This window comes from Heptranchias perlo, chromosome 3 (genome assembly GCF_035084215.1).
Source record: "Heptranchias perlo isolate sHepPer1 chromosome 3, sHepPer1.hap1, whole genome shotgun sequence".
NCBI lineage: Eukaryota > Metazoa > Chordata > Chondrichthyes > Hexanchiformes > Hexanchidae > Heptranchias > Heptranchias perlo.
The window spans coordinates 46,108,091-46,132,156 of NC_090327.1; the positions used below are offsets into that span (position 1 = coordinate 46,108,091).

At 41.6% G+C, this 24,066-nt stretch overlaps 1 protein-coding gene across 1 annotated transcript in view; it reads left to right on the forward strand.

Moving 5' to 3' along the window:
- calb1 (calbindin 1) overlaps positions 1-24,066 on the forward strand; it is a 45,859-nt gene that overhangs the window by 15,238 nt on the left and 6,555 nt on the right. The window contains exons 6-9 of the mRNA XM_067979453.1: positions 9,065-9,142; positions 17,861-17,916; positions 18,012-18,051; positions 18,891-18,944. Of these exons, the coding sequence (XP_067835554.1) occupies positions 9,065-9,142; positions 17,861-17,916; positions 18,012-18,051; positions 18,891-18,944 (228 nt within the window). The remainder of the gene's footprint in view (positions 1-9,064; positions 9,143-17,860; positions 17,917-18,011; positions 18,052-18,890; positions 18,945-24,066) is intronic.

Sequence of the window (24,066 nt, forward strand, 5' to 3'; positions counted from 1 at the left end):
ACCCTTTGTGAAAAAGGTGCTTCCTGATTTCACTCCTAAATGGCCCAATTCTAATTTTAAAATTATGCCTCCTTGTTCTGGATTCCCATCCAGAGGAAATAGTTTCTCTGTATCTAACCTATCGAATCCTTTTATCATTTTAAATACCTCGATTGGATCACCCTCAACATTCTAAACTCACGGGAATACAAACCAAGTCTATGCAACCTTCCTCATAATAATCTCTTATGCAGAGCCTTATCAAATGCTTTCTGGAAGTCCATATAGACAACAACCATAGGCACTCTCCTATTCACCACGCTAGTGATCTCCTCAAAAAAAAATTAACTGGATTGGTTCAGTTTCTGCATTCTGTTATTAGCAGATTTTCTTCTCTACAGTTATGAGTTCTGATTTGTTGCTGTTATCAGAAACACAAAATTTGCATATAAGCGTGATGTCAAAGTGTGATGACACAGAAAGTGTAACAAAATGCATACTAGATGTACTATATTTATTATTACCAGCAAATCTCTAGTGGTGCTGCTCACAGTAAGTCAAAAATACACTATTGTATAAGAACAAGAATGTTACACAATTATAGATGTAGAAGGTGTAATTGCTTTACATTCTTGAAAGAAATGGTGAAATAACTTAGAAATCAGGTTGCAGATGAGAACATTGGCTTTGCTTGATTAACAGGTCAATTAGGAAGGTTGAGACATTATGGAACCAGTATGTTCCTGGAGAGAGAGAGAGTTGAAAAACAAAGCATTTTAAGATTGTTTTGCATCTCTAAGAAAGAGTGTAGGAGATGGAAAGTGTAGTTCATTGTAACTTACTTGTCCAGGATCTGTTGCAGCTCTTGAGGAGGTGAGGGCTGGGAGTCAATCACGTGTGAAGAAATCAGGCTTGACGGAACGTATTTGCTTCATAAATTTACCTAAGTTAAAATGAATTTGCCTATGATTAAGAGTGACGTAGAAGTGTTCCACAAAAATGTTGCAAGAAAAGTGTTACAGCACAAGTAAGACTTTTGGTGTATTAGTGAATCTCTTGTGGCATTGCCTGTGGTGAGTCAGAGGATATTCTCTTTTATGCTATGTGCTAAATATTATCAGGGCCAATGATTTATCCTTACTGAAATAAACCAAATTGAATTTGTTCTTATTAACTATTTGCAGAAAAGTTAGGATATTTTGGGGCTCGATTATTAAATGTTTGTTTGAGAATATAGTTTTTCCTCTTACCATTTTTAAAGCTCAGGATAGAGAGGAAGATGGTAAGGAAATGTTCCAGGTAGGAATTGCATGTAACACTGGAGGAAGGGGATGGCTATGTAGGTTGGTAGTATTCGGAGACTGGTTGTGGTATATGGAAGCATTGGGTCTGGGCTTGTTGAGATATTGAGGAGGTGAGGGTCTGGTAGAACTGGGAGGATGTGGTGAAAAAGGAGAGGTGTAACTGAACCTGTTAGGAGTGGAAGGGAAGTGTCTGGATATAGGAGCGCTGGGGGAGTCTGAGGTACAGGCAGATGGGAGAGAGTTCCTAGGGTGTGGGATCACTGGGAAGATTGTACTAGGTTTGGCAAAGGTGAGAACATGAATGGGATGTGACAGCACTGGGATGAGGGTAACAGCTTATGAGGACATTGGAAAGAGGGGTAGTTGAATGTGAAAGTATTGGGAGGAGGATCCTGGAGGTGGGATCAGTAGGAGGGGGTTGTGGGCTGTCGTTGACAAAAGTATGGCATAGGAATTTTCTTGGGGGTGGGGTAGCAGTGGGGGATGAAGGCATGGGTGCTTTATGTGGGGCGAGAGTGGCAAGAGGTGGTAGGAGGATGTGGGAGGGGCGAGAGTGGTGAGAGGCAGAAGGAACGAGTGGTGAGGAGGACTGGAGAGAGTGGGAGTACTAGCCCCAAACCAGGACCTTACCCAACCTCGAGCCTTGAGGCACCTGCCTCAGCTCTGATCCAACTGCCCCCGACCTGACCCTGAGCCCTGATTGGGTCCTGGGCCTGATACTCTCCCTGCCCCACACTAAGCATTTTCTGTTTTCATTTCTAATAAAAGTCACATTGCTGGGCTTTAAAAATTGCATGTTTTTAAAACCATTGAAAGAGCTGAGAATTCCTAAAAGGTCCTGTGGTCTGTCAGCATGGGGGGAACCAGTTGGATACCAGATGGATGGGCAGCTGACACTGGTGCAGGGGTTTAGTAGTGCCAGTGGGAGCAGGGCATCAGAGCGGATAGGTGTGGAGGGCAATGGAGACTATTGGCCTTCATCCTGCAGCACGCTCACTTGCCCCACATGTGATCCTTCACGTCTTCTCTTGTCTCCTCACACTTTTTCGCTCCCACCATCTACCATCTTGTCTTCTCTCCTCTTCAACTGCATCCTTTCCTTTCTCTTCCTACTTCTCTTCATCCATCCCCTTTCCCTCACTTTCTCATCCTTGTCCCTTTCCTTTCATTATATCCTGCTTCAACCATCCTCCATCCTCACTCTCCTGTTATCACTTTACCCGTACCCCTCAATCCTGTATCCTCTGTTCCCTTACTCCCACCCTCTTTCTGTGTGCGACCCTAAGCTTATTTTCCAGCATTAGTCAGAAACTGGAAGTTCTTTTTAAAGCGTTATTGTGCTATAAATACATGTGCTATAAATATATATATATATAACATGTACATGATAATGTGCTTTTTAAAAAAAAATCCTGGTTTCCAAACTTAAGGTCGAGAAGCCAGAGAAAAGGAGAGAGCAGGCTGGGGTAGGGGAAAGGCAGAGAGTAGGTTGGAGGAAGAGGTGGGGAGCAGGAACCAAGGCCTGAGGTAGCAAGAATGGACAAGGGAAAATCAGTAATTGGCAGAAGGCAGGAATGGGTGCTCAATTAGAAGTAAGAAAAATCAATAGAAAAACCTAAGTGTGACAGAAATCACATGTTGGAAAACGTGTGACACTGTAAGTCCATATATGCAAACTTTTAATATATTATAGATTACTAACTGATCATCATTGCTCACAGTAAGTCAGATGATACACTGTTCTATAAGGACAGGAGCTACATGACCTGCAATGTGCATTGTATGCTGCTGCCAAGGTGAAGCTGTATCCCATTAGGGCCACAAAGCCTAACTTCTGTTAAGTAAGATAAAGCAAAATACTGCGGATGCTGGAAATCTGAGATAAAAACAGAAAATATTGGAGAAGCTCAGCAAGTCAGGCAGCATCTGTGGAGAAAGAAACAGAGTTAACGTTTCAGATCGAAGACCTTTCGTCAGAAATTTCCAGCATTTTCTGTTTTTATTCTGTTAAGTAAGCACTGGGTGAGGTCATTTAGAATTTAATAGCTTTTCAAGCTGCAATGACACTAGTATTTTTGGACTTGGAGAATTTCTCTGTACACTCCAAATGACTGTCTTTGTTTCTTTATACTTTCTGACACAGAAATTGAGTGTGACACTGGAAATGTGCCAGACAAGAAATGGAAAAACATGATGGACAGGAAATGCACACTGGATGTATTTATTACATAATAGATAGATAGATGGTGATGCCACTATGTCACCAACCATGCATATAAATGATAATTGATTTGCATTTTATAGCTACATATACACCAAGTCCACAAGAGGGTAGCAATAATTTAGTTACCATAAGGACCAACAGAATACAATATACAAAGAAATGTGATGTTTTCGTATTTCTTTCACTGTCAGGCTTCTGTTGCCATTTTTATGGAGTTCCCAATTCCTTAATGTGACTAAAAGCCAAACCAAAGGACAGATTTTCCTTTTTTCTCTCTTCCCCATCTGCAGTTGGTTGAACACAAAAGGTAATACTTTGAAAGAGCACATTTTTATTTTAAATCAATGGATTTAGATTTAATAACTGAATATTTGTAGTGAATAAATAAGAAGTGTTTCTATTGTTTAACTGTGAATACAATGGTTGAACACTGACCGTAATTAGAATAAATGCTCACAGAGGCGTAACCAGACAAAAGTGGATGCTGAGAAAAAGGAGGGCTGACCAAAGCTTGGTGAAAGAGATGGATTTTAAGTAGGGCTAAGAGGAGGAGAAACAGGTGGAGGGGTTTGGATTGGGAATTCCAGAGCATGGGTCTAGATGGCTGTAGGCACGGCCGTCAATGGTGGTGCGAAGGGAGGACTTAGTGCAGGATAGGATATTGGCAGCAGAGTTTTGGAGGGTGGAAGATGGGAGGTCAGCCTGGAGAGCATTGGAATAGTCAAGTCTGGTAGTGACGGAGGCATGGATGAGGGTTTCAGTTGCAGGGCCGGAGGCAGATGATGTTAGAGGTAGAAATAGGCGGTCTTCATGATGGAGGATGGTCAAATAGGACGCCGAGTTTGCTAACAATCTGAGAAAATGAATGGGTGGGGGATGGAACTGGTGGCAAGGGTATAGTGGTTGTAATGGGAGGCCAAAGACAATGGTTTCAGTCTTCCCGATGTTTAACTGAAGGAAATTGTGGTTCATCCACGACTGGATATTGGGCAAGCAGTCTGACAACACAAAGGCTGCAGATGGGTCGAGAAAGGTGTGGAGAGTCAGAGATGGATGGCGTCAGCTTATTATGTGGCACCTGACACCATCTGCAGATGATGTCGCCAAGGGGCAGCATGGATATAAGGAAGAGCAGGGGGCCAAGAATAGATCCTTGGTGGAGTCCAGAGTTATAGTGCAGGGGTAGAAAGAGATACCATTGCTTTGGCTATAATCGGATATCTAAGAGTGGAACTAAATGAGGGCAATTCCACTGAGCTGGACAATGGAGGAAAGGCATTGAAGGAGGACGGTGTGGTCGACCATGTCAAAGGCTGCAGAGGATTTGAGGAAGAAAAAGAGGGATAATGCAACACAATCACATAGGATGTCATTTGTAACTTTGGTTATGGCCGTTTCAGTGCTGTATCTGGGACAGAAACTTGATTAGAGAGATTCAAACATGGACTTGCAGGAAAGATGGGCATGGATTTTGGAAGCAACGATATGTTTAAGAACTTTGGAGAGGTAAGAAAGGCTGGAGATGGGGCTGTAACTTGCAAGGACGAAGAGTTTTTTTAAGGGGGGGGGTGGGGGTTGGTGTCAACAGTTTTGAAAATAAGAGTGACAGGACATGAGGAGAGGAAACCATCTACTATATCAGCTAGGCTGGGGGCCAGGAAGGGAAGGTGAGAGGTCAGCAGTTTATTGGGAATGGGGTTAAGTGAGCAGGAGGGGAGCATTCAAACCTTGGAAACAGTGGAGTGAAGGACCTGAAGACTCATCCCTCGTGTCAGAGGACTGATGATAGGTTAGAAAAACTTGCACTCCTCAGCCTTGCAATAAGGGAATCTTACAGATATGTATAAGATACTTGCAGAATAGAAAAGGCTAATCAGGGGCACTATTTAAAGTTATAGGGAAAGTGGTATAAAGTAGTAAAAGGCAAGTTCAGGACCTAAGCCAGGAATAACCTCTTCAGAGTGATTCATTCCTGGAATTGCCTTCAAGGTAAGGTAATGGAGGCTGAAACCCTAGATTCATTCAAAAGGCAGCTGGACACTGATAATGGGAAAGTAGGTTTCTATGGAAGGCTGAGTCAGATGGACAGAATATCATCCCACAGCTATACTTATCTTTATTATTATCTCCTTTTAAAATAAAATGCCATGATTGAATCATGTGTTTATACAGGTGTTGCTTTGTTCAATAATGTATCTTCAAAATGCCAAATATGTGTGTGTACTAGATGATCTCTCGTGGTATAGCACATGGGGTGGGTTTGAGACCATGTGCAGTATCCAGGTCAAGCTGGGTTAGAGGGTGAGAGTGAATAATTGTACTAAGGTGGGGAAACAAAGAAGGAGATAGGAGTTGGGGAAGGCATAGAGAGTGGAGACGGGAGCTGGGAAATGTGCTCAATGGGAGGAGGGAGGTAATCAGTCTGGGAAATTGTTACCAGTGGGATCCCGCAGGGGTCTGTTTTGGGACCTCTTTTGTTTAACATCTTTATAAATGATCTGGAGGTAGGACTCACAGGTGCAGTGGCTACATTTACAGATGGTACGAAGCTAATGAAGGTCGTAGACTCCAAAGCTGAACAGGATAAGCTGCAGGAGGATTTGAATATACTTGGGAATTGGGCAGACAGATGATAGATGACATTCAATGTAGAGAAATGCAAAGTGCTTCACATGGGGACAAAAAAATCCAGTAAGGGCTATTACTTAAATGAAAATAAAATAATGTGCATGGAAAATTAAAGAGATCTGGGGGTCCTGATTGACAATAAATTGAAGCTATCACAACAAATGCTTGGTGGCAGTGAGTAAAGCAAATCAGATGTTGGGATGTGTTAGGTCAATATTGAGCCAAAATAGTGAGTTAATCCTGTCACTTTACAAACCATTGGTGCGACCGCACTTAGAATACTGTGTACAGTTCTGGTTGCCAAAAAAGGATATTGCAGCTATTGAAACAAGAGAAGAGAACAACTAGAATGATTGAGGGGTTGGGGGGATTGGATTAAGAGGAGCAAATATGTAGATTGGCCATGTTCTCACTGGAAAAGAGAAGATTGAGAGGTGATACGATTGCAATTTTTAGGATTCAAAAGGGACTAGACCATGACAATGTAGACCATGACCAGCTGTGTCACCTTGTCCAGAACAGTAGAACCAGAGGACACAGCCTGCGCTTGAAGGGGGTTAAATTCAAGACTAATCTGTGGAACAATATTTCAGTGAGCGAGTGGTCAATTCATGGAACAGATTTCCAAGGAAGACAGTGGAAGCAGTTAGAATTGATTCATTCAAATGCAAATTAAATAGATTTCTTTCAGAAAATAACATTATGGGATACAGTATATGAGTAATTTGAAGTATGATATGTGGTAAATGTAGCATGCTTGGGAGGAAAAAGCTGACTTTAGACCTAAGGTTCCCAAAGCTCTCCACCACTGGAGTTTTTCTTGTCATTTCTGGGTCTGTTGTAGACTAATTGATATAGAATGATTGTTATGATTAGTCAACAACTCCATTATCATTGTATAATGTGACTACCAGGATGGTAGAAGGAGAACTAGATGGACCTTGGTCTTTTATCATTTAGCAATTCCTATGGTCCTATGGAGGTGGGAAGTTGGATTGGAAATTAATGGTGGTAGGATGTTTGTGTGCGTTTGCGTGTGTTGTGGGAGGGGGGTTAGTCCATCCACAAATAACTTTGCGTACATTGAGAATGTTGCCAGTGGGGGTGGGGGAAACCAAAAATTTATGCACATTGTGAGACCCATCTGGTTGAAGTGAACCTCTGAGTCAGAAGGTTGTGGGTTCAAGTCCCACTGTAGAGACTTGAGCACAAAATCTAGGCTGACACCCCAGTGCAGAACTGAGAGAGCGCAGCGCTGTTGGAGGTTCCATTTTTCAGATGAGATTTTAAACCGAGGCCATGTGGACATAAAAGACCTCAGGGCCATCATTGGCCTAGTATAATCACAAACATAAAGGGAAAGTATGGTTGATTTTTCTTTGTGCGCAAGATGTACAGCAGTAGCAGGGTCAGAGCAATGAAATTGCAGTTTAAATAATATGCAATTTAAAGAGGACTTACCCTCAAGCACCTTTACCAATAAGTCCACCGTGCTCCAACAAATCTGTGAGTGCAATGCTGCCTGGTGGCAATTGATAGGAATTGCTGTGACCGTTCAGGTCATCAGATTTACATTAGTTAAGTGGCAGTAACTGTTAGGTAAGTCCCAGTGTGCTTAACCACAGGTGGCAGCTGTGGCTCCGTGATAACACTCTCACCTCTGAGTCAGAAGGTTGTGGATTTAAGTCCCACTCTAGACACTTGAGCACAAAATCTAGGCTGACACTCCAGTGCAATACTGAGGGAATGCTGCATTGTCGGAGTTGCTGTCTTTTGGATGAGATGTTAAACCAAGACCTCGTGGACATAAAAGATCCCACGGCGCTATTTCGAGGAAGAACAGAGGAGTTCTCCTCGGGGTCCTGGCTCATTGTTATTTGTGGGACCTTGTTGTGTGCAAATTGGCTGCTGCGTTTCCTACATTATAACAGTGAGTACACCTCAAAAGTACTTCATTGGTTGTAAAGTACATTGCAACATCCTGAGGTTGTGAAAGGCGCAATATAAATGCAAGTTCTTTCTTTCTTTTTCTTTTTAACCTGTCTCCAATGTGACCCTCACATTGCCACCTAAAGGCACAATACGAATGGCATGTTGCAACCACTTACTGTTTTTAATGGTGTACCGATTGTACTTCCACTACTACTCTCTGATTCAGTGATCTGTGCTAGAGACATGGCTTGAACTTGTAATCTTTTCATTCATCCACCTTCTGTGCATCAGATTAGTAAGGAGCACTTCCAATGTCACAAACAATATTACACACTCCCTGCAGCATGGTTAAGTTTGCACAATTTTGAAAATCATGTGATATAATCTTTCAAGGCTCAATATACGTTATAGTCAAATCATTCTGGTTAAAGTCAAATCAACCCTCAGATAAAAAGACAATTTTTTGTTTTAACACTGATTGTAACACCATCAAAGCAAATTACAATAACATGTTTTGAATGTTACACCTAGAGTATTTGACCTTTCACAAATTCATGAATCATTGAAACCCTAATGAATTTCATATCTATATGATAAGTTAATGAAGCAAAATTAATCTAAGACTAGTAGTCAAATTACTTTCAGTGACATTTGTAATGCATTAATGAGTTCCTATAAAATTCCTCTGTGTGCACTTTAACACATTCAATAGGTCACTTACTTTAAATGGGTTAACAAATAGCTAAATAATAGAGAATTTTCATGTGTACAAGTTAATGTGTTTGTTCCAAATATCTCAAAGTAGTTTCAATCCTACCACCTTTCCCTTATTTAGCAAGATATTGATTTTTATTGCTAATGATTCAATCTAACGATAAAGGACTTATACTGTAAAGGTCATAACGATACAGAAAAATGGACTGCAATATAGATGTGCTTGACATTAGAAATAACAACTGATGAGATCTTAATATGTTGCTGCAATTTTCTTTAACAGAGTTTTCTTCGAGATTTATTAAAGAAAGCAAATAGGCCTTTTGATGAAGTGAAGCTAGAAGAGTATACTCTGACAACGGTAAGAGTGACATTCTATTGATTTGCTACAGCAACGTTTATTGACAGAAGAATAGTTTATTATAAAACGCACATGTGACAGCATTAGGCTGAATATTATTTTGATTTAGCAACTAATACTGTTGCTTATAGAGTAATGTTACTTATGGAATTATTAAGACTGAATCAGTGAAAATTCACTGCAAGGACATAACGAGGTTTTTAAGATGATGAATTCATTTAACAAAACAAGAAAATATAAAATGCATTTTTACAAGCTTTGTATATAATTTGGTAAATCAAAATTCTGTAGTTACATATACTCAGAAGCTTATTAATGGCTTAAAGATGCCAACTTTTTGATTGAATTAAAATTAGTTCAGCACTTCCAAAATAGATATCAATTTGTTCTAATCTCCATATAATTGGCATTTCACCAAAAAAGAGCAAAAAGGCTAAACATGTGAACATATGGAAAAGAACAAGAAAAGACCAATCGACCCAACCAGCCTGTCCCATCCAGACATTGTGCAGCCTACATGCAATCTCCTAGAAGAGGTAAAGAAAAGGGAAAAACTTTAGGCCAAAAAAACTCTGGGAAATTTCTTTCTGATCTCCTAAGGCAATGAAGCCAACTCCAGGAGGCTGCAGTAACAACAATAATTACAGCTACCCTTCCATTTACCTTCTATAACTTGAGGTGTCCTCAACTCTCAGGAATTCATCCAGCTTGCTTTTGAAGGATTGCAGTGAATCCATACTTGTTACACATTTTGGTAATCAAGTTCAGAGTTCGATGACTATGAAAAGTACTTTCTGGCATTCAACCTAACTTTATTTTATACTGATGCCCCCTAGTCAACTCGAATAACCTACCCATCTGAACAGAATCTATTCCCTTTGTTTTAAAAACCTCAATCATACCACCTTGAATTCTACGCTTCTCTAATGGAAAAAAGCCCCAGTTCCTAATCTTTTCCTTATAGCTAAGAGCCCTAAGACTAGGTATCATTCTGGTGGCCATCCTCTGGACCTTCTCCTGGACCTTGCTATGGCCTGCCATGTGACTGGACCGAAACTGATCTCTCCATTTAATTGAAATGGATGGAAAATCTGGTGCTATGGGTCAATAATTTGCCAAATAGAGCTCCCTGCAAGCACTGCTCTGTACTGGAAGTGCCCGATTGGGAAATCAGCCTAATAGTTATACTTAAAAATAAATGGTTACTTAAAACAATTGTCTTTCCACTCTGAGGCATGAAATGGTTTACAGCAAAAAGAACTTAGTAGACAGATCAAGAGGAATGAAAAGCTCAGGCTAACTTTCGGTTCTTTATTCATTAACGAAAAAATAGATGCAAGTGAACAGGTAAACATGACTGATAGGAGTAATATATTTTTTGTTTGTTAATAGGGGTAATCTTCTGACTTTGTTCTCAGTGGAGTGCATAATGTATACTTGGGCACGCATGCACCCTATTTTAAATGGTTGGAAAATCAAATGGGAAGCATCCAAAATTAAGTGCCTCAGTTAGTGAGGTTTCCCATTGGGAAAGAGTTGTCGGAAATAGTCCCTATTTTCTGTACTCAGTCTTACTCCCGGGCATTAAAACCATGTGTCATTGATCAGACTGATTAGGGAGTCTCTCAATATTTCCCAGTGAAGGTGAGAAAAAATGTAAAATTATGCTGCTCAATTTTGTCATGGAGATGGGCCTCATCAGGGAGCTGGATAAGCAGCAGCAAGGCATAGAAGGGTAGGAGGATAATAGTGCACAACCACTGACACATGGACACAGGTGCAGAGATAATCATTGCTCAGGTCTTCAAGTGAGCTCTGTAATTGTTCATTATAACTTTCTATTGGACACATTAAAAATTGTAGCGCACAAAAAGTACTTCAAGTACTCTCCTCAAAAACTAAAGTGCTTTGGGATGTCTTGAGGTTGTGAAAGGTGCTATACAAATGCAAGTTCTTTCTTCTACTGGTTTAATTACATCTCAGAAGTGCATATGTTCATTTTGGTCTACTTCTTAAATATGAAACATCATTTCTGTGCAATAAAAGAATGACAAATTGTCAAATATATCCCAAGTGACATGGAGCTCATATGCTGTTAGAGTGAATGTGATGTAAGTCTTCAAAGTTTTTTTCCCTCTGGTGTTTTAAATTACCCTTATGATTCATGAAGCTCCACATACTGCATCTACTGCTGCTCTACTCACTGTTCCTCTAGCTTAACAATTAGCAGTGGTGGCTGATTGCTGAGCCACCTGGTGAGGTACCCAAAATTCAGAAGTTGAACTCCCTGCCTCTACAGCTAATTTTTTGCACATCTGTAATAGTGCCACGAGTGCCCTGTGCTGTCTGATTTCTTTGAGATGGTTCTTGCAACCCCTTCCGCAGGCCTATTTGTTAGCACAGCTAACTCTTCCTGATTGTAGAACAGCAGGCTTTAATTAAACCTTGGAATCCCATCCTAATGGTTGTCTTTGAGTATTATCCAAGCAGCTAAAGTCAGTTGTCTTTCCTTTATGGGGCCTGAACCAGTGTGAGCACTCAAGAGAGATGGTCCAACTGCTGTGTATATGGCCTGTATAACTACAACCACTTGCATCACTCTTACTTAATGGTAGTCTTCACTTCCAACAACCATTCATCCATCTGTTCCACTGCTATGGATATGGTGTAGTATCTTCTGTTGGTAAGCTGGTCCACCACAATGGGTATGCATCCATAGGAATATTCAGCAAATAAGACTTCCAGCCCGCACCTGGAAATCATACAAAATGGTGACTCGTCCAGCCCTATGACCTCAGCAAGACCAGAGTGGTCCAAAATTTCACCTCTGTATGAATTGCCTCAAACATTGTTCATGCAGTATCAAAGCCTTTTCTTAGGGTGGCCACCTCATATTCCACCTCTTGCCTTGTTACTCTTTGAAATTTTGGCCTTCAAAACATAAGAATAGTGTTAATTATTCTGTCTCATGAATTAATTTGTCTCATTTTCCAATAACATTACATTCCTTAATGTAGCTGAGTATTCATGTTTTTGTTTTCATTCCTAGCTTTAAAAAGTCAAAGTTAAAAGCTTCCCAATATACGGATCTTCATATTGGGATAGCCTTGATGTTGCCTGGGATGACATTCATTAGCTTTTACTTTTTTCTCATTCGTAACTTTAAAAAGTTAAAGTTAAAAATATCCACCATACGTTTACCTCGTATCTATATTAGACACCCTCATGTACCACCAATCCAACCTTGTATAGCCAAAGGAGGTGTGTCAAAACTCTGAATTTCTTTAAATCTTAAAGAAACTGAGCAAACTTAATTTTAAATTCAAAGAAAAAGTTCTACCCCGATGCAGCCTCGGATAGGGCGATCTCAGCACAGCGGGGGAGGCTTGAATTCCCTCTGTTTGGTCCAACTTCCGCTTCTAGCAATCAGAGGGAATGCAAGCCTCCCCCGCTATACAATAGTATAGTTTGCTACCAGCCCAGATGATCCAAACCTGAATTGATATCGGCACTGATCTGTCTTATCAAGTTGAAGCGTTCCAAGTGCTATATAACTGACGTGACTGTGACGTTTGGTGTTCGATAACTGAAAGAATGGAACATTTTTTGAAGCATAAAGTTGAGGATGTTGACCCCATGGAAGGAACAAGCAGAGCCAGGCAAAAGAAAAATAGGAAGTATGATCCTTCCTGCTTGGACTCAGGATTCACATTTACTGGCTCTAAGGTCGCCGACTGCAATGTGTTGTCCGTGCTGAAGTTCTTGCACAGTATAGCATGAAACCAAGCAAACTAAAACGCCACTTGGAGACCAAACACCTTTCCTTTGAAAAAAATCTTGTGGTTTATCTTTAAACAAAAGCTCTTTCACCTGAGGACAGATGAAGGTAATCAAAGAAGTTTGATGGCTGTCTCGTGATAATGTTTTTTGACCAGAATCTGCAAACTCAGGGAAGAGTGCCGCATCTTTTTGATTGACTGACTCTGAATCACCATTTCACCATCATTTCCTCGACCAGTGCTTCCAGGTTTTACTGGGCTATTTAGCAGATATATTTGACAGGCTCAATGAACTCAACCTTTCTTTGCAAGGTAAGAACTGTAACATTTTTATCATGCATGAAAAAGTACAGAAACCTTTTTGCTATGGAGTATGTGCTGCAAGACAATGTAACTACGTTCTCAACGTTGTCTTTTGTTATTACGGACTGTGAAATGTCGGTCCCAGAAGTCAAAGATGTCACTCTGGAGCATTCGTCTCAGCTTTGCACAAAATTCAGTGAATGTTTTCCTGAAAGAAAGGCAAATGAATTGCAGGATTTCGCTTGTGTTCGAAATCTGTTTTCCGAGGACTTCGTAGCAAAGACCAAGATTGTTGCGAGTCTAGAAGAGAATTGGACCGATTGTGCTGGTGACTCTGTTTTGAGAGACAATTTTAAAGTCATGCCTCTTGTTTGGTTCTGGGTCTCAATTCAAAGAGAGTTCCCTGAGTTGTCTCAAAGAGCCGTTGAAATACTTGTCCACTTTTGCCTCAACGTATCTGTGTGAAGAGGGATTTTCTTCATTAATTTGTGTTAAAAAAACAAGTATAAATGCAGCTTGAATGTAGAGACTGATATGCATTTGAAACTCTCCAAAATCAAACCGAGGTTCTACAAATTTTACATAAGCAAACAGGCTCATCCTACTCACTGAGATAGGGTGAGTCATCAAATGTTCTTTTATGTTCAAGTTTATTCAGTTGTATAGTACTGGTACTGTGCTTTTATGTTGCTTTCTGTCTTAAGCAATATGTTATGTTAGCTGAGAAAATAAAATCCTCTTATTCTATTCAAAAATATGGGGGTGAAATTGGTCTTCGCCAGTAGCGCGAAAGGGACTCATACCGAATCGGCAGCCCATTTTACACTGCGCCCGACTATCAATAGTCGGGCGCAGTGTAAAATGTGTAATAGTGTTACTATTACACATCAGACTTCAATAGAAAAGAAAATTACGTGCAGTGTAAAACGGAATTCTGATTCACCATCGCCCATTTCTCGCTACTGGTGAAGACAAATTTCACCCCCGCTGTTTCTCAAAATGTGTGTGTGTGTAGGGGGGGAGGGGGCAGGATCTGCATGGGGTGTGAATCTCTGAAGGGGGCCGCAGCAAAAAAAGTTTGAGAACCTCTGGTCTAGAGTAAGTTCCACCTCACTGAACCAAAAAAGTTCAGCGCATGTCAGAAAATCACTGACAAAGAGGATATCTACGTTCTGAACCATAAAATAGCCTTTACAAGTTCTTTGCTCCATTTTCACTAAGATTCACAGACTGCACAGCTACAGTTGAAGTGCTGGAGAAATATGAGAAGAGCATTATTACAGGTGTGTTCTGTTGCTCACTATTGTGATGACATATTAGAACTAATTATAAACAAAATTATTCAGACTCACCAGGGAGAGACACAGCTGGGAAAAGCATTCCTCAGGTTTGTAAGGTCCGTAAATGAGCAGCAAGCAATGTTTTTGTTGTTGTTTTGTGTTGTGATCTAATGTAGAATTCATATTTTAATGATAACAGATATTAAATACAAAATTGGGGAAAATCCACTGTACATCACCTTATAGGGTGAATTTCGGGAGGCTCCACACCACAAAGTTTACCCTTATTACATTTCTGAGACAAATTTTCTCAATCTGTATTATAATATCTCCTGTGGTGTGACCTGTCGATCTACTTACTGCCATTTAAAAATGTTACTATTACACATCAGGCAATACTATGCTACTCTGTCTTGTACATATATATGTGGCCTAATCTTAAATAGGAATTGGTTTTTTTTGTCAACTTTGTATTCATGAAAGTAAGATCCCAGAGTAGGAACTAGCAGACATAGTTTGTAGGGTAAAATTCACTTTACACTTCTCTTACAGTCCACATAAAGTCCAATCTCAGAAGATTGTGCACTCTCATTTCCTCTAATGGCTTCTTCTTTCTCCTATTATCATCTATATACTTCTCCTTGACGACATCACCTGCAAGCATGTGTCAGTTTTCACATGTATGCCGAGTATACCCAACTCAACCTAACTGCCACCCTCAAAGTTGTTGACATTCTATCTGCTTGTTCCACTTGGATGAACAATGTTTCCTCCACCTCATTGTTGGCTGGGATTAGAGTAGGTAAATCCAGTAAGGGAACTAGTACCAGCGTAGGCATGATCACCTGCTTCTGTACCCAAATTTCTGAGTTTCTGTGGTAGTCAAATTGTTGCAAAATACCATTTACTATTTTTAGGGAAAGTAAGGAATCTTACAACACCAGGTTATAGTCCGACAGTTTTATTTGAAAATCACAAGCTTTCGGAGGCTTTCTCCTTCGTCAGGTGAAGTGTGGGATTCCTTGAAGGTTACCGCATTTATAGTCAGAGAACAATGCCTGGTGATTACAGATAATCTTTCCAACTGCCCGTTGTCAAGGCAATCAAAGTGTTCAGACAGAGAGACATTACATACAGGACCACCGAATATACAAACGGCCAGAACAAAAGACAGAGAGAGAGAGAAAAACATCCGAAAGAAAGAGAAAGAGAGAGAATGACCCGTTGTATTAAAGACAGATAACTTTTTTTCGCTGGTGGGGTTACGTAAAAAGTTATGTCTTTAATACAACGGGTCATTCTCTCTCTCTCTCTTTCTCTTCCTTTTGGATGTTTCTCTCTCTCTCTCTCTCTCTCTCTGTCTTTTGTTCTGGCCGTTTGTATATTCGGTGGTCCTGTATGTAATGTCTCTCTGTCTGAACACTTTGATTGCCTTGACAACGGGCAGTTGGAAAGATTATCTGTAATCACCAGGCATTGTTCTCTGACTATAAACGCGGTAACCTTCAAGGAATACACTTCACCTGACGAAGGAGAAAGCCTCCGAAAGCTTGTGATTTTCAAATAAAACTGTTGGACTATAACTTGGTGTTGTAAGATTCCTTACATTTGTACACCCCAGTTCATCACCGGCATCTCCACATCTTATTTTTAGAGAAATAATCATTTCAAATCAGAGTGAAATGATTTTTTAAAAATTGTGTACAATTACAGATTACTTTTATCATGTACATTATCATGTAATGTTGTTATTTCTTGTGGATTTATAGCCACAAGAGTTTGAAAAGCCAATTATTTGCATGTCCAAAAGTAGATAACCAGATGGGCATATAAAGTTGAAGTGTAGCTACTGGGTGCATGTAACATCAGTGGTTTAGGACCAAAACAGCATTTATCTATATTATTCAGCATAGATATCAACACTCTGTAAGCATCATGAAGAGATTTCACCTTTGAGCAACAAAAGCTCAGATGGGAGCAGTTTATATTTATGCTCCCTAACACAGATGAAAATGCTTGAAGATAGAAAAATTCCTCTGTGCAGTGTGTTTATCCCAGGGGCAAAGTCGTGTATGCATTATGAATTTATTTGTGAGGTTAATATTTTCTCCAAAATCCTTATGGAGTACTTTTACCTTAACAAGACAACATTGGTAAGAACCACCACCATTAAGAGATCCGAAAAAAACACACACAAAAAAAGAAACAGCTTGAAAAGCACTAAAGTCAGCACAGATTGAACGGGCAATTTTAAAATCACACAATCAGTAAAAATGTGAAGAGTAGAATAAAAATAAATTGATACTCTGCAGAATTATATTTTAATAGATTAAATACAATCTCAACATCATTGCTCTATTTAGCAAGTAATGTTAAAAACATTGTGCAATGAGTATACTTATCAACAATGGCAGTACACTGTTCAATTTATAGTACAGTTTAAGCTTTTAACTACTGAAGGAAGATTTCAAGAACAAACATGAAAAGGAACATCTAATCCTACTCAGACTAGACGGTTATGTGCAGAAATACACATTTGATAGTAGGGAACTGTAGTTTTTTAGGGATCAGTCTGACAATTTTATATATATATACTTTCAAATAACTGATGTGTGTAGACCCAACCTTGAAAACATTACAAATCCCCCGAGCCACCCCCACCCCCAACACATAGCTGATAATCAACCTATATCAAATAAAAATAAATGTAAAACTATAACTTTTCCTTGCTATGAATGCTCATCTTCAGTTGATAATATGCTGAGGCACTCCACATTGGAAGATACTATATGATAGAACAAATACAGCTAATTGGCAGAAATTAAGTTCAAAAATGAACTATGGAATTTGTAAAGGAAAATCAGAATTGATACTGAAAGGATTGTCTGCTGGTGTCTTTGGTATAGATTTGTTTTCATGTCTCATTTCTCCTGCTGGACATGGTGGACAAGGAGTAAACGATGTAGTAGTGTTCTCAAAACAACATCCTGTGGTACAAGTCTGGTCATACTTAAGCCTGCTATCAACTGCACTCATGAACAATGCAGATCAGCATCCATTTGACTAAGTGACTTGGGATTTCTGAAGTTAGATGCTGGTGCAAGGATAGAAACAGTCAAATAGAATAAGTAGTTATAAGCATAGCGGGTCATTGAGAGAGAAATGACTACAAAAGGAATTTAAATGTCAAACTATCATTATTTAACTTCTTTATCAGTGAGTTGTAGTCCTGTAATGTGAAAAGCCCTAAATTTCCTAATGCAACTTTTTGTTTTTAAATTTTGACCTCATTTAGACTTTCTGAATAGGATTAATGTTTGATTCATTTTAGTAATCTTTCATTTTTATTTTTTTAGCTCAAAATGTTCGATTCAAATAATGATGGAAAGCTGGGACTGGGAGAAATGGCAAGGTATGTAATCTTCAATACACAGTTTTTTAAAGCAACAGTATTATTTATGTAATATAAATGCATAAACCACATACATGTAAATTCATTTTTGATAGGTTACTTCCTGACAAAGAAAATTTTCTCCTCAAATTTCAGGTAGGTGCCAATTTCTTTGGAATAAGTACATTTGACAGTTTAAAATGTTTCCATCCAACCATGTATAGGGATAAACAGTGTGCTGTACACATCAGCAACTGGGGCTATTGCATATTCCATTCCACAATTCAAACATACATCTACCCTCAGCCTCACAAAGGGAGACACATAAAACTGCAGATATGATGTATGATGTATTAAAATTGTTGCATATGCATGCACTTTCCTGTCACTGTCACACTTTCCTGTCACTGTCACACTTTCCTGTCACTGTCACACTTTCCTGTCACTGTCACACTTTCCTGTCATGCCAGAATTTACTTATCATTTTACTTACTTTTGTTGGAAGCCTGCAGCTTCCCTTTCCAGGGTAGGTGGCAGCTGTTTACAAGTCCTCCTAACTCACACTTCCACAATGGATGGTGCTGTGCCATCCCACCTGAAGCCAACTCAAAATCAGCTTCTTGCTTCTTCTCAGGCAGGTGCCAAATTCTCACTTTGAGTGGTAAATGGCTGTAAGATTCTTAAGTGCTTTGAGCACTGTTAAAACTATTCCCTACAGATTTTCCCATGCTATAGTAGAAAGCCAGTCTTTATTTAAACTGCACCCACTCCTTCCCTTCCTTCTCACTATCTCCACTGTACCTTTTTCAACTCCTTACATAGCACTTCACTGTTTCTTACCACATCTCAAATTTCTCCATAGCCTCTGACTCACCAAGAAGGTCCACTCAAATATATATTTGTAGATGGCTTAAATGATCTAGTGATGAGTTGTAAATTGCAGAACCATTATTTAATGCAACATTCAGTCAGAGAATTTTTTTTTCACTTTTCAGGGGGTGAATATGTCGTCAAAAGAATTTAATGATATCTTTGACTATTATGATCAGGTAAGTTTTTCTAAAATCTAATTTAGCTTTTAATTACCTACAGTATATCACCAGGGGCATGTTGCTACAAGAGAAACAGTTTAAGGTCTTCACTTAGTTTCAGTATCTTAAAGGGGAAAGTTGTCATTTTGGGGATGAAAAGAGCTCAGGAGAACCAAGTGTCATTTAATTACTATGCAAGGGACAATGAGATTTTTACAATTAAACATTTTCGAATGTGAAGAACATTATCACGTGCAGAAAAAGTGTTGTTCTGTCGCACATTTCAGAGGGGGAGTTCTCCTCTGCAAAATCATGTGGGATTGTGATGGAGAATGAGGGAAAATTTGAGTGGCGAGGCTACCATTGCTGATCAGGATTTCCCTTCCCCGCTCTCTGGGGCGGACACTGACCGCTCCTTCCCCACATGTTGCATTCAAATGGCGATGGGGGGACACGGTGGGGCTCATGTCCCTGATGAATTTACCTCCTGCCTGCCCCATTTACTGCCGCTTCCTGGGGTCAGCATGACAAAGGTGGCAGTAGGTTCCAGTAAGCCCCAAGTTTTCATAACGGAGTGAGAGGGCCTTGTAGAAGTCTTCTGTCCCTCTAAGTTGGGCCCAGCACTTTTCTGCTGAAGACCTTGGTCTTGCCCGAGGCCGAAGCTTTCAGAGGAGGCCTAGCTGCCATCTTCCATGTGCTTCTGTCCTTTTAAGGTCTCTCACTGCCTCTACAGATGCTGCAGTAGAATTCCTGCTGCAACACCATTGGGATTTTCTATCCTCAAACTGGCTGGCTGCCCCTTGACGGAGGGTATCCCACCAGGGAACCCACCCTGTATACGAATGAACCCCAAACCAGGAAAATAGGTCAGGGTTGGGGTGGATATAGAGAAATGGATGGAGATCCCACCCTGCCGGAACTCTGCCCTAAAGGGGAGGATCTCAAAACTTGGCAAACAAATTTTCGGGATAAACATTCCCCATTAATTATTAAGACTATTACCATTAATGATTAATTTTGATTAAGTTTGTACTCTGCAACATGACAGCAGGAACACTTGCTTCACAATCCAGTGGTTACAGGTTTAAGTTCCAGTGCTAAACTGATACATAGGTCTGCTGGCCTAATTATCATGAGTTTTATGACACTGTCAGTCAGGATCCCTGAAGTGGAGAGCATCAAAAGGCATTATACATCCCAACTGACCACAAGCGCAGCTCTTGGCACCTACTCAATAATGGAGAAAACACCGTAACTCAGATAGGAGTTAAGTAATTTTGAGGAAGAATAGGTCACTATGTGTGGGAAAATCATAAAAATGTTTTTTTGAATGCATTTATATTGGGCCGGAATTTGCTGGAAAAATAACGACGTGTGAACAATGCACACCGTTATTACACAAATCGGCCAGTAACTTGTGGTGAGGAAGAGATACCCCGTGAATTCCGAATCACCACAAATTGCTGGCAGATTTGCGCCGCTCCACTGTTAGCTTCACGAAAATGGCACCTCGCTCTTAACCTCCCCATGAGTTTCACGAAGATGCTGCACTTGTACATTAATTGCCCATTGAACTCGCCAGAGAAAGTTAAATCTAGTAATTAATAGCGTAAGTACCCTTTTAACAACGTGATAATTGTTAATGACGACCAATCAACCTCTCTGGTCCAGAAAGTCAACCATTAAAAGCATGGGGCTCCATTTTAGCACCCGCTATCGGGTGCGTTCCTGGCGGGGGGGGGCTCCGAAAATCGGGGAATTCCGGAGCAGGTCGGGAGCCCGGCTCCAACCCGCCCACTTCAGGGTTCCCCACAGACGCACCGACGTGCGTGTGCAGCCCCCACATGTGGGACTCCCGCAGGCAATTAAAGCCGGCGGGGTGCCACTTAACAATATTTATCTAGCTATTTCAGGTCATTAACATTCCTGATTAAGGGAATATGCCAGGAGGGGTGGGATTTTAGAAACAACTGGGACTGTTTCCCATACTGGGAGAAACACTCCCAGTTGAAATGGACGTGTTGCAGCTGTCAGCCTGTGGCAGCTGCAAAGGTCCATTTGACAGGTGGCGGGGGGAGACCCTCACGCATTGCAGGAGGCCACTCTGTCACTTGGGACAAAGTTTGGCCTCACCACCCTCCTCCTGACAATCAAATTCACCAACTTGCACACTTACCCCGGGGTCCAGACACATGTACCTACCTTGCGGACCCCCTCAGATGTACATCTTCCAGATGGGGGCCACGTAGCTGCAGTCATGACCTCCTTGGAGGGCGAACAGCATCACCAGCCTCGCCGGCCAAGCCGTCCACCTCTGACACGTGGAGCTCCACAACAGAGTGCTGTGACACATCCACCTGCACAGCAGGAGGGAGGGCAACCGCAGAGAGAGATGCGTCGCAGAGGGCCCTACCCTCGACTCTGAGCAGCAGTGCACACGGAGGCTCAGAGTCACTCAACATGTAGTCGTGGACATCTGCAGCCTCCTTCATGCCGAGCTGCTCCCAGCTGGCCCGAGCACCATTTTTTTACCTGTTGCTGTCAGTCACCACTGCCCTCAACAACTTCTCCTCCGCATCCTTCCAGGGTGCCACCGGGGACATCGCCGACGTCTCTCAGTCATCTGCACAAAAGAGCCCTGCAAATACACCTACACCCACTCTGCAGTGACACAATGGGTGGCATCAGGTGTGGGTCTTCATTGTGATCCTCAGGAAAGGGCATTATTGCACAAACCAGACAAGATTCGCAAAGACGTGGCAGTAGTGGTGCCAATATAATATGTAGAATCATAGAAGTTTACAACATGGAAACAGGTCCTTCGGCCCAACATGTCCATGTCGCCCAGTTTATACCACTAAGCTAGTCCCAATTGCCTGCACTTGGCCCATATCCCTCTATACCCATCTTACCCATGTAACTGTCCAAATGCTTTTTAAAAGACAAAATTGTACCCGCCTCTACTACTGCCTCTGGCAGCTCGTTCCAGACACTCACCACCCTTTGAGTGAAAAAATTGCCCCTCTGGACCCTTTTGTATCTCTCCCCTCTCACCTTAAATCTATGTCCCCTCGTTATAGACTCCCCTACCTTTGGGAAAAGATTTTGACTATCTACCTTATCTATGCCCCTCATTATTTTATAGACTTCTATAAGATCACCCCTAAACCTCCTACTCTCCAGGGAAAAAAGTCTCAGTCTATCCAACCTCTCCCTATAAGTCAAACCATCAAGTCCCGGTAGCATCCTAGTAAATCTTTTCTGCACTCTTTCTAGTTTAATAATATCCTTTCTATAATAGGGTGACCAGAACTGTACACAGTATTCCAAGTGTGGCCTTACTAATGTCTTGTACAACTTCAACAAGACATCCCAACTCCTGTATTCAATGTTCTGACCAATGAAACCAAGCATGCCGAATGCCTTCTTCACCACCCTATCCACCTGTGACTCCACTTTCAAGGAGCTATGAATCTGTACTCCTAGATCACTTTGTTCCATAACTCTCCCCAACGCCCTACCATTAATGGAGTAGGTCCTGGCCCGATTCGATCTACCAAAATGCATCACCTCACATTTATCTAAATTAAACTCCATCTGCCATTCATCGGCCCACTGGCCCAATTTATCAAGATCCCGTTGCAATCCTAGATAACCTTCTTCACTGTCCACAATGCCACCAATCTTGGTGTCATCTGCAAACTTACTAACCATGCCTCCTAAATTCTCATCCAAATCATTAATATAAATAACAAATAACAGCGGACCCAGCACCGATCCCTGAGGCACACCGCTGGTCACAGGCCTCCAGTTTGAAGAACGACCCTCTACAACCACCCTCTGTCCTCTGTTGTCAATCCAATTTTGTATCCAATTGGCTACCTCACCTTGGATCCCGTGAGATTTAACCTTATGTAACAACCTACCATGCGGTACCTTGTCAAAGGCTTTGCTGAAGTCCATGTAGACCACGTCTACTGCACAGCCCTCATCTATCTTCTTGGTTACCCCTTCAAAAAACTCAATCAAATTCGTGAGACATGATTTTCCTCTCTCAAAACCATGCTGACCGTTCCTAATCAGTCCCTGCCTCTCCAAATGCCTGTAGATCCTGTCTCTCAGAATACCCTCTAACAACTTACCCACTACAGATGTCAGGCTCACCGGTCTGTAGTTCCCAGGCTTTTACCTGCCGCCCTTCTTAATGATGTGAGTTGGTCGGAAATCAATAGAAGTAAAAACCATGACAAACCCTCAAACACCCTTGTGCATCCCCTTCATGCTCACCTTACGCTTTCTACTACACATATGTGATGCATGCCCTGTGGCTGCAGCACAGGTAGTGGCAGGTTGAGTGCGGCTGACCGTGAAAGAGATCCATGAGAGGGTGAGTATGAGATAGAGCCATGAGATTGTATGAGGATTGGGTTGAGCGGTAGTGGCGGGATGAGTACTGGCGAAGTGAGTAAGTGCAGGTAAGATGAGGATGAGGTTTGAGTGGGTGTGAGGGGTAATGTGACAGAGTAGTGTTGGCAGTGCAGAAGAAGATGTGGGGTGGGGGCGGTGATGTGGCAGACGGAGTTTAGGGGAATGAGTAAGTGTACTCACTTTGGCTGACCTACTTCGGTCATTGCAGCGCCTCCTGCACTGTATGCAGGTGCGCGATATGTTGGTGGTGCTGGTGACCTCCTCTGTCACCTCGAGCCAGGCCTTCCTGGTGGCAGAGGCAGGCCGCTTCCTCCTGCCTGCCGGGGGGAAGATCTCTGTCCTGCCCCTCCTCCTCACCCCATCTACTGATACCTGGAGTGAGGCATCATTAAACTGGGAGCAGCCTTCCCCCTGGGCTGCTCCATGCTGTAATTTTTCCTATTTCTTGCAGCATCAGTCAGTGGAGGACTGCCCCTTTAAATAGAGCTCCTCCAGCTGACAGAGCTTACTGCGTATGCGCAGTCCGCCCTCCGCGCAGCTCAGCAGTGGGGAACCCGGAAGAACAGGTAAGTGGATCCAATTAGGCTGCGATCGTGCGTGGGGCAGACTGATTTCACCGGGCGCGTTACCCACGTGCCCAATAGCTCCCCCGCCGCGAACCCGCAGCCCTGGTAACATCGAGCCCATGGAGTCTCATTCCTTCAGGTAATGA